The sequence below is a fragment of the Pezoporus occidentalis genome, unplaced genomic scaffold, assembly GCF_034315485.1.
Source record: "Pezoporus occidentalis ecotype Australia unplaced genomic scaffold, CSIRO_AGI_Poc_V1 ctg1445, whole genome shotgun sequence".
Taxonomy (NCBI): domain Eukaryota; kingdom Metazoa; phylum Chordata; class Aves; order Psittaciformes; family Psittacidae; genus Pezoporus; species Pezoporus occidentalis.
This window is the reverse complement of record NW_026913258.1, coordinates 107-11,769: the sequence shown is the minus strand read 5'-3', so window position 1 is coordinate 11,769 and position 11,663 is coordinate 107. Positions and strand designations below refer to the sequence as shown.

General features: G+C 56.6%; 1 protein-coding gene across 1 annotated transcript; it reads left to right on the top strand.

Moving 5' to 3' along the window:
* Window positions 1–362: 362 nt before the first annotated feature.
* Window positions 363–11,432, top strand: SMG9 (SMG9 nonsense mediated mRNA decay factor; the record flags this gene model as incomplete). The annotated part of the gene is made up of 6 exons (XM_062610123.1): window positions 363–594; window positions 2,222–2,319; window positions 4,957–5,102; window positions 7,439–7,523; window positions 9,529–9,624; window positions 11,191–11,432. Coding segments are annotated over 6 exons (780 nt in total), but the record flags the coding sequence as incomplete, so codon positions are not given.
* Between the last annotated feature and the right edge of the window lie 231 nt (window positions 11,433–11,663).

Sequence of the window (11,663 nt, the reverse complement as noted above, 5' to 3'; positions counted from 1 at the left end):
CCCACCATAGACCCCCCATAGCCCCCCATAGACCCCCATAGCCCCCCCATAGCCCCCCATCCACCCCCCATTGACCCCCATAGCCCCCCCATAGCCCCCCCATAGGCCCCCATAGCGCCCCATAGCCCCCTATAGACCCCCATAAACCCCCATAGTGCCCCATAGCCCCCCCATAGACCCCCATAGCCCCACCATAGCCCTCCCATAGGCCCCCCAATGACCCCCATAGACCCCCATATCACCCCATAGCCCTCTATAGACCCCCAAAAACCCCCATAGACCCCCATAGACCCCCATAGCCCCCCATAGCCCCCCCATAGCCCCCCCCCACTGACCCCACCCCCCCCTCCCCTCCCCCACAGCCGCAGCCGAAGGCGGGGCCCGGCCCGGCCCCTCCCCCCCCGGCCCCGCCCATTTTGCTGATGAAAGCGCGGGGCGGGGGAGGGGAGGAGCGCGGAGGGGGCGGGGCCAACGCCGGCGGGGGGGAGGGGCCAGCGCAGGCCCCGCCCCGCGAGCGCGACCCCGGGCCCCGCCCCACGCAGCCCGTCTACCAATTGCATGGCAGGGGGCTGGCCCCGCCCGGCAACCTGGACCGTGAGTGGTGCCTTATATGGGCATGGGGGCGGGGCTTAAATTGCCTTATATGGGCAGGGGGTGGGGCTAAAGGGACCTTATATGGGCATAGGGAGGGGCTTAAATTGCCTTATATGGGCCTGAGGAGGGGCTTAAATTGCCTTATATGGGCAGGGGAGGGGCTAAAGGGGGTTTCTATGGGAAGGGGAGGGGCTAAAGGGACCTTATATGGGCATGGGGAGGGGCTTAAGGGGCCTTATATGGGCATGGGGAGGGGATAAAGGAGCCTTATATAGGTATGGGGCGGGGCTAAAGGGGCCTTATATGGGCATGGGGAGGGGATAAAGGGGGTTATAGGGGAAGGGGAGGGGCTAATGGGGCCTTATATGGGCATAGGGAGGGGCTTAATAGGGCTTATATGGAAAGGGGCGGGGCTTAATGGGGCTTATATGGGCAGGGGAGGGGCTAAAGGGGGTTTATATGGGCAAGGGGAGGGGCTAAAGGGACCTTATATGGGAATAGGGAGGGGCTAAAGGGTTGTATGGGAAGGGGAGGGGCTAAAGGGGCCTTATATGGGCATAGGGAGGGGCTAAAGGGACCTTATATGGGAAGGGGAGGGGCTAAAGGGGGCTTATCCTGGGCTATGGGGTGTCCATATATGGGGCAGGGGGTAAGAGAAGGGGCGGGGCTAAGGGTGCCCATATATGGGGTGGGTAAATGGAAGGGGCGGGGCTATGGCGGTGTGGGATGGGCTAAGGGGTGTCCATATATGGAGTGGGTAAAGGAGAGTGGGCGTGGCTGAGAGGGGCGGGGCTAAAGTGGTGTCCATATATGGGATAAGGGGAAGGGGGCAGGGCTAAGTGTGCCCATATATGGGGTAAAGCTTAAGGGGTGGGGCTAGGGGGTGTCCATATATGGGATAAGGGTAAGGGGGCGGGGCTAAGCGTGCCCATATATGGCGTAAGGTTAAGAGGCGGGGCTAGGGGGCGTCCATATATGGAATACGGGGAAGGGGGCGGGGCTAAGCGTGCCCATATATGGCATAAGGCTAAGGGGCGGGGCTGGGGGGGTCCATATATGGGATAAGGGAAAGGGGGCGGGGCTAAGCGTGCCCATATATGGGGCAAAGCTTAAGGGGCGGTTCTAGGGGGTGCCCATATATGGCATAAGGGTAAGTGGCGGGGCTAGGGGGTGTCCATATATGGGGGAAGGAGAAAGGGGTGGGGCTAAGCGTGCCCATATACGGCATAAGGCTAAGAGGTGGGGCTAGGGGGTGTCCATATATGGGATAAGGAAAAGGGGGCGTGGCTAAGCGTGCCCATATATGGCATAAGGGTAAGTGGTGGGGCTAGGGGGTGTCCATATATGGGGGAAGGGGGCGGGGCTAAGCGTGCCCATATATGGGGTAAGGCTAAGGGGTGGGACTAGGGGGTGTCCATATATGGGATAGGGGGAAAGGGGCGTGGCTAAGCGTGCCCATATATGGCGTAAGGTTAAGAGGCGGGGCTAGGGGGTGCCCATATATGGCATAAGGTTAAGTGGCGGGGCTAGGGGGTGTCCATATATGGGGGAAGCGGGCGGGGCTAAGGGGTTGTGAGGCTCCATTTACGGAAGGGGGCGTGTCCAAGCTTGGCCCCGCCCCTCGCAGCCGTGGCCGGCCAATCCCGGCTGGCGGCGCCCGAGAAGATGAAGAGCAGCATCAAACTGGTGGACGAGCAGATGAACTGGTGCGACAGCGCCCTAGAGGTGGGGGGCGGGGCTTAGGGGGGGGCGGGGCCTACGGGAAGGGGGCGGGGTTAAGGGAAAGGGGGTGGGGTTAAGGGAAAGGGGGCGGGGTTTGGGGTGGGGGAAGGGAGAGGGGTTTAAAGGGGGGGAAGGGGCGGGGCTTAGGGTAGAGGGGGAGGAGCTTGGGAAGGGGGCGTGGTCTATGGGAAGGGGGCGGGATTAAGGGAGAGGGGTTTAAAGGGGGGAAGGGGGCGGGGTTTAGGGTAAGGGGCGGTGCTTGGAGTGAATGGGCTGGGCGTATTCGGGGGGGCGTGGCTTGGTTCCAAAGGGGGGGCGTGGTTTACGGCCCGAGGGGGCGTGGCTTAGACTAGATGGGCGGAGCTTAGCGCAATGGGGGCGGGGTTTGAAGTGAATGGGCGTGGCTTGAAGGGGGGCGTGGTTTGTGGCACGAGGGGGCGTGGCTTAGACTAGATGGGCGGAGCTTAGCGCAATGGAGGCGGGGCTTAAAGGGTCGGGTCTTGGAGTGAATGGGCAGGGGTTGAAGTGAATGGGCGTGGGTTAATGGGGGCGTGGCTTATATTGATGGGCGGAGCTTAGCGCAATGGAGGCGGGGCTTAAAGGGTCGAGTCTTGGAGTGAATGGGCAGGGGTTAAAGTGAATGGGCGGGACTTAAAGCGAATGGGCGGGGCTTAATGTGAATGGGCGTGGCTTAAATGGGGCGTGGCTTATGTCGCTAGGGGGCGTGGTTTCAGCCCTATGATGGGGATGGCTCAGCCCGGGGGGGGGGGGGGGGGGGCGTGGCGTGGAACCGATGGGGGGCGTGGTTTATGGCCCGAGGGGGCGTGGCTTAGACTAGATGGGCGGAGCTTAGCACAATGGAGGCGGGGCTTAAAGGGTCGGGTCTTGGAGTGAATGGGCAGGGGTTGAAGTGAATGGGCGGGGCTTAAAGGGGGCGTGGTTTGTGGCGCGAGGGGGCGTGGCTTACATTAGATGGGCGGAGCTTAACGCAATGGAGGCGGGGCTTAAAGGGTCGGGTCTTGGAGCGAATGGGCAGGGGTTGAAGTGAATGGGCGTGGCTTATATTCATGGGCGGAGCTTAGCGCAATGGAGGCGGGGCTTAAAGGGTCGGGTCTTGGAGCGAATGGGCAGGGGTTAAAGTGAATGGGCGGGGCTTGATGTGAATGGGCGTGGCTTAGAGGGGGCGTGGCTTAGGCCGCTAGGGGGCGTGGTTTCAGCCCTATGATGGGGATGGCTCAGCCCGATGGGGGGGGGGGGCGTGGCTTGGGTCCGATGGGGGGCGTGGTTTATGGCCCGAGGGGGAGTGGCTTAGACTAGATGGGCGGAGCTTAGAGCAATGGAGGCGGGGCTTGGAGCGAATGGGCGGGGGTTGAAGTGAATGGGCGGGGCTTGGAGTGAATGGGCGTGGCTTAACGGGGGCGGGGCTTATATTGATGGGCGGAGCTTGGCGCAATGGAGGCGGGGCTTAAAGGGTCAGGTCTTGGAGCGAATGGGGGGGTTGAAGTGAATGGGCGGGACTTAGAGCGAATGGGCGTGGCTTGGATTGAAGGGGCGTGGCTTAAATGGGGCGTGGCTTAGGCCGCTAGGGGGCGTGGTTTCAGCCCTATGATGGGGATGGCTCAGCCCGGGGGGGGGGGGCGTGGCTTTGATCCGATGGGGGGCGTGGTTTATGGCCCGAGGGGGAGTGGCTTAGACTCGATGGGCGGAGCTTAACGCAATGGAGGCGGGGCTTAAAGGGTCGAGTCTTGGAGTGAATGGGCGGGAATTGAGGTGAATGGGCGGGGCTTAAAGGGGCGTGGTTTGTGTCGCGAGGGGGCATGGCTTACATTAGATGGGCGGAGCTTAGCGCAATGGAGGCGGGGCTTAAAGGGTCGGGTCTTGGAGTGAATGGGCAGGACTCTAGAGTGAATGGGCGTGGCTTAATGGGGGCGTGGCTTATATTGATGGGCGGAGCTTAGCGCAATGGAGGCGGGGCTTAAAGGGTCGGGTCTTGGAGCGAATGGGCGGGGGTTGAAGTGAATGGGCGGGGCTTGAGGTGAATGGGCGGGGCTTAATGTGAATGGGCGTGGCTTAAAGGGGGCGTGGCTTAAAGGGGGCGTGTCTTAGGCCCCTATTGGGTGCGGTTTCAGCCCTATGATGGGGATGGCTCAGCCCCACAGGGGGCGTGGCTTGGTTCCGATTGGGGGGCGTGGTTTATGGCCCGAGGGGGCGTGGCTTAGACTAGATGGGTGGGGCTTAGCGCAATGGAGGCGGGGCTTGGAGCGAATGGGGGGGTGAAGTGAATGGGCGGGGCTTGGAGTGAATGGGCGTGGCTTAATGGGGCGTGGCTTATATTGATGGGCGGAGCTTAGCGCAATGGAGGCGGGGCTTAAGGGGTCGGGTCTTGGAGTGAATGGGCGGGGGTTGAAGTGAATGGGCGGGGTTTGGAGTGAATGGGCGTGGCTTAAAGGGGGCGTGGCTTAAATGGGGCGTGGCTTAAATGGGGCGTGGCTTATGCCGCTAGGGGGCGTGGTTTCAGCCCTATGATGGGGATGGCTCAGCCCGGGGTGGGGGGGGGCGTGGCTTGGATCCGATTGGGGGCGTGGTTTACGGCCCGAGGGGGGCGTGGCTTAGTGCGGTGCCGCCCTGTGATTGGCTCAGTTCCTGCTGGAGCAGACGGACGTGCTGGTGGTGGGGGCGCTGGGGCTGCAGGGCACCGGGAAGTCCACGCTGCTCTCGCTGCTGGCGGCCAATCAGCCCGATGAGGACCCACGGTATGGGGCAGCTATGGGGCGGCTATGGGGCGGGTATGGGGGGCAGCTATGGGGCGGCTATGGGGCGGCTATGGGGCGGCTATGGAGCTCTATGGGGTGGCTATGGGCTGGGTATGGGGCGGGTATGGAGGGGCTATGGGGCGGCTATGGGGGAGCTATGGGGGGGTATGGTGGGGCTATGGGGCGGGTATGGGGGAGCTATGGGGCGGGTATGGGGGGGCTATGGGGCGGCTATGGGGTAGCTATGGGGCGGGTATGGGGTGGCTATGGGGGGCTATGGAGCTCTATGGGGTGGCTATGGGGCGGCTATGGGGCGGCTATAGGGCAGGCTATGGGGCGGCTATGGGGGGGCTATGGGGTGGCAATGGGGGGCGCTATGGGGCGGGTATGGAGCAACAATGGGGTAGCTATGGGGGGGCTATGGGGCGGGTATGGGGGGGCTATGGGGTGGCTATGGGGTAGCTATGGGGCGGCTATGGGGTATGGCTATGGGGCGGTATGGGGGGGCTATGGGGCTATGGGGGGCTATGCTATGGGGGGGTATGGGGCGGGTATGGCTATGGGGGGGCTATGGGGCGGGTATGGGGCGGCAATAGGGTAGCTATGGAGGGGCTATGGGGCGGCTATGGGGGGGCTATGGGGCGGGTATGGGGCGGCTATGGGGGGGCTATGGGGGGCTATGGGGCGGCTATGGGGCGGGTATGGGGGGGCTATGGGGTGGCTATGGGGTGGCTATGGGGCGGGTATGGGGGGGCTATGGGGCAGCTATGGGGCGGCTATGGGGCGGCTATGGGGCAGGGTATGGGGTGGTTATGGGGCGGCTATGGGGCGGCTATGGGGTGGCTATGGGGGGCTATGGGGTGGCTATGGGGTGGCTATGGGGCTATGGGGGGCTATGGGGGCTATGGGGGGCTATGGGGGGCTATGGGGTGGCTATGGGGCGCTATGGGGCTGGGGAGGGGGGTAATGGGGTGCTATGGGGCGGCTATGGGGTGGCTATGGGGCGGCTATGGGGTGCTATGGGGTGGCTATGGGGTGGCTATGGGGTGGTTATGGGGTGAATGGGCATCTATGGGGTGGGTATGGGGTGGTTATGGGGTGTCTATGGGGCGGCTATGGGGCGGCTATGGGGTGGATATGGGGTGGCTATGGGGCGGCTATGGGGTGCTATGGGGCGGCTATGGGGCGGCTATGGGGCGGCTATGGGGCGGCTATGGGGCGGCTATGGGGCGGGTATGGGGCGGCTATGGGGCGGCTATGGGGCGGCTATGGGGTGGCTATGGGGCGGGTATGGGGCGGGTATGGGGGGGCTATGGGGCGGGTATGGGGGGGCTATGGGGCGGGTATGGGGCAGCTATGGGGCGGGTATGGGGCGGGTATGGGTCGGGTATGGGGCGGGTATGGGGCGGGTATGGGGCGGCTGTGGGGCGGGTATGGGGCGGGTATGGGGCGGGTAGGGCTATGGGGTAGCTATGGGGGGCTATGGGGTAGATATGGGGCGGCTATGGGTTGTTATGGGGCGGCTATGGGGGGCTATGGGGCGGGGCGGCTATGGGGGGCTATGGGGGGCTATGGGGTGTCTATGGGGGGCTATGGGGTGTGTCTATGGGGGGCTATGGGGTGGCTATGGGGGGCTATGGGGGTCTATGGGGTGTCTATGGGGGGCTATGGGGTGTCTATGGGGGGCTATGGAGCTCTATGGGGTGTCTGTCGGGGGCTATGGGGTGTCTATGGAGTAGCTATGGGGCACTATGGAGCTATATGGGGTGTGTATGGGGGGCTATGGGGTGTCTGCGGGGGGCTATGGGGTGTCTATGGGGGGCTATGGGGTAGCTATGGGGCACTATGGAGCTCTATGGGGTGTCTATGGGGGGCTATGTAGCTCTATGGGGGGCTATAGGTCTCTATGGGGAGCTATGGGGTCTCTATGGCGGGCTATAGGGTGCTATGGGGCACTGTGGGGCAGCTATGGAGGGTCTATGGTTCCAGGCTGTGTGTATGGGGCTCTATGGGGCTCTATGGGTCCAGGCTGTGTCTATGGGGCTCTATGGGGCTGGGCTGTGTCTATGGGGCTCTATGGGTCCGGGCTGTGTCTATGGGGCTCTATGGGTCCAGGTGGTGTCTATGGGGCTCTATGGGTCCAGGCTGTGTCTATGGGGCTCTATGGGGCTCTATGGGTCCAGGCTGTGTCTATGGGGCTCTATGGGTCCGGGCTGTGTCTATGGGGCTCTATGGGGCTCTATGGGTCCGGGCTGTGTCTATGGGGCTCTATGGGGCTCTATGGGTCTGGGCTGTGTCTATGGGGCTCTATGGGGCTCTATGGGTCCGGGCTGTGTCTATGGGGCTCTATGGGGCTGTATGGGCCCCAGGGCTGTGTGCGGGAGCGGGGGGGGAGCTCTATGGGGCATCGACTTCTTCATCACCCAGGAGCGCGTGGTCTTCCTCGACACCCAGGTACCCCCGGCGCGCGTCTATGGGGCTCTATGGAGGTCATTATGGGCTCCAGGCTGTGTCTTAATGGGGCTCTATGGGTCTGGGCTGTGTCATAATGGGGCTCTATGGGGTCATTAATAACATTAATTACCCCTAATGAGGTCAGTGTTACTATGGGGCTCATTAATAGCACTAATGAGGTCATTAATAGTGCTAATGAGGTCATTAATAGCATTAATTACCCCTAATGAGGTCATTAATAGCGCTAATGAGGTCATTAATAGCATTAATTACCCCTAATGAGGTCATTGATAGCATTACTTACCCCTAAGGAGGTCATTAATATCATTAATTACCCCAATGAGGTCATTAATAGCGCTAATGAAGTCATTAATAGCATTAATTACCCCTAATGAGGTCATTAATAGCATTAATTACCCCAATGAGGTCATTAATAGCGCTAATGAGGTCATTAATAGCATTAATTACTCCTAATGAGGTCATTAATAGCATTAATTACCCCTAATGAGCTCATTAATAGTGCTAATGAGCTCATTAATAGCATTAATTACCCCTAATGAGGTCCTTAATAGCATTAATTACCCCTAAGGAGGTTATTAATAGCGTTAATGAGGTAATTAATAGCATTAATTACCCCTAATGAGGTCATTGATAGCATTAATTACCCCTAATGAGGTCATTAATAGCGCTAATGAGGTCATTAATGCCATTAATTACCCCTAATGAGGTCATTAATAGCGCTAATGAGGTCATTAATAGCATTAATGACCCCTAAGGGGGTCATTAATAGCGTTTATTACTGCTAATGAGGTCATTGATAGCATTAATTACCTGTAATGAGGTCACTAATAGCATTTCTTAGCGCTAATGAGATCAGTAATAGCGCTAATGAGCTCATTAATAGCACTAATTACTCCTAATGAGGTCATTAATAGCATTAATTACCCCTAATGAGGTCATTAATAGCGCTAATGAGGTCATTAATAGCATTAATTACCCCTAATGAGGTCATTAATAGCGCTAATGAGGTCATTAATAGCGCTAATGAGGTCATTAATTACCCCTAAGGAGGTCATTAATAGCGTTTATTACCGCTAATGAGGTCATTAATAGCATTAATTACCTGTAATGAGGTCACTAATAGCATTTCTTAGCGCTAATGAGATCAGTAATACCGCTAATGAGGTCATTAATAGCATTAATTACTCCTAATGAGGTCATTGATAGCATTAATTACCCCTAAGGAGGTCATTAATAGCATTAATTATCCCTAATGAGCTCATTAATAGCGCTAATGAGGTCATTAATAGCATTAATTATTCCTAAGGAGGTCATTGATAGCATTAATTACCCCTAAGGAGGTCATTAATAGCATTAATTACCCCTAATGAGGTCATTAATAGCGCTAATGAGGTCATTAATAGCATTAATTACTCCTAATGAGGTCATTGATAGCATTAATTACCCCTAAGGAGGTCATTAATAGCGTTTATTAGCGCTAATGAGGTCATTAATAGCGTTAATGAGGTCATTACTAGCGTTAATTAGAGCTAGTGAGGCCATTAAGGCCAATGGACTCATTAATAGCAATAATTAACCACAATGGGCTCATTAATAGCGGTAATTAGCCCTAATGAGCTTATTAATAGCCCTAGTAATCCTTCATTACCCCAATGAGCTCATTGATAGCCCTAATAACCCCTCATTACCCCTAATGAGCTCATTAATAGCCCTAATAATCCCTCAATAGCGCAAATTAAGCTCATTAATAGCACTAATAACCTCATTAGCGCTAATTAAGCTTATTAATAGATCTAGGAATCTCTCATTAATGCTAATTTTGCTCATTAATAGCCCTAATACCCTCTCCTTAACGCTAACTAAGCTCATTAATAACCCTAATAACCCATCCTTAGCGCTATTTACGCTCGTGAATAGCCCTAATTAATGCTAATGAAGCTCATTAATAGCCCTCATTAGCGCTAATGAAGCTCCTTAATTCCAGCCCCTGCTCAGCCCCGCCCTCCTCGATCACCTCATTAATAACGACCGGAAGCTGCCCCCCGAGTATGGGCTGCCCCACACCTACGTCGAGATGCAGGTCTGCCATTAACGAGGCTCATTAGCCATTAATTAGCCGTTAATTAGCCGTTAATTAGCGCTCATTAGCCCTAATTGAGGGGGGGAAGAGCTGCAAGAGGGCTGGGGGGGGTGGAATTAGAAGTTATTAATGAGGGAAATAGGAAATAATTAATGATGTGGTGATTAATTAATGGTTATTAGTCATTAATAATAGCTATTAATTAGTAATTTATTGCTATTAATAATAGCGATTAATTAGTAATTAATTAGCGGTGGTTGATTAAGGGTAATAAGGGGCACATAGGGGTTGATTGGGAGGTCATTAATTGGCATTAATTGATTGGAGGGGATTAATTAGGGGCTAATTGGGGGGTCAATGGGTGTCAATGGGGATCAATGGGTGTCAGTGGGGGTCAGTGGGGGTCAATGGGAGTCAATGGGGGCCAATGGGTGTCAATGGGTGCCAATGGGTGTCAATGGGTGCCAATGGGTGCCAGTGGGTGTCAATGGGTGTCAATGGAGTCAATGGGAGCCAGTGGGTGTCAATGGGGGTCAATGGGTGTCAATGGGTGCCAATGGGTGTCAGTGGGAGCCAATGGGTGTCAATGGGTGCCAGTGCGAGTCAATGGGTGCCCATGGGTGTCAATGGAGCCAATGGGTGTCAATGGAGTCAATGGGGTCAATGATCATCAATGGGTCTCAATGGGTGTCAATGGAGTCAATGGGAGCCAATGGGAGCCAATGGGTGCCAATGGGTATCAATGGGTGTCAATGGGTGCCAATGGGTATCAATGGGTGTCAATGGGTGCCAATGGGTATCAATGGGTGTCAATGGGTGCCAATGGGTGTCAATGGGTGTCAGTGCGGGTCAATGGGTGCCAATGGAGGTCAATGGGTGCCAATGGAGTCAATGGGTGTCAGTGCGGGTCAATGGGTGCCAATGGGTGTCAGTGGGGGTCAATGGGTGCCAATGGGTGTCAATGGGGGTCAATGGGTGCCAATGGGGGTCAATGGGCGTCAGTGGGTGTCAATGGGTGCCAATGGGGGTCAATGGGTGCCAATGGGTGCTAATGGGTGTCAATGGGTGCCAATGGGTGTCAATGCATGTCAATGGAGTCAATGGGTATCAATGGGAGCCAATGGGTGCCAATGGGAGCCAATGGGTGCCAAAGGGTGTCAATGGGTGTCAATGGGTGTCAATGGAGTCAATGGGAGCCAATGGGGGTCAATGGGTGTCAATGGGTGCCAGTGGATGTCAATGGGAGCCAATGGGGGTCAATGGGTGCCAATGGGTGTCAATGGGTGCCAATGGGGTTCAATGGGTGCCAGTGGGGGTCAATGGGTGTCCATGGGTGCCAATGGGTGTCAATGGGTGCCAATGGAGGTCAATGGGCATCAATGGGTGTCAATGGGTGTCAATGGGTGCCAATGGGTGCCAATGGGTATCAATGGGTGTCAATGGGTGCCAATGGGTGCCAATGGGTATCAATGGGTGTCAATGGGTGCCAATGGGTGTCAATGGGGGTCAATGGGTGTCAATGGGTGCTATGGGGTGGGTGGGTGCTGACCCACACGTGTGGGGCAGTCTCTGCAGATCGCCGCCTTCCTCTTCACCGTCTGCCACGTGGTGCTGCTCGTGCAGGATTGGTTCACGGACCTCGGCCTCTACCGGTGCGGGCGCCCCATAGCGACCCATAGAGACACATAGAGACACATAGAGACCCCATAGAGACCCATAGAGACCCATAGCGACCCATAGAGACCCATAGAGACACATAGAGACCCATAGAGACCCATAGAGACCCCATAGAGACCCCATAGACCCCATAGAGACCCCATAGAGACACATAGTGACCCATAGAGACCCATAGAGACCCATAGAGACCCATAGAGACCCATAGAGACACATAGGGACCCATAGAGACCCATAGGGACCCATAGAGACACATAGAGACCCATAGAGACCCATAGAGACCCATAGATAGAGACCCATAGAGACCCCATAGAGACCCATAGACCCCATAGACCCCATAGAGACCCATAGAGACCCATAGAGAC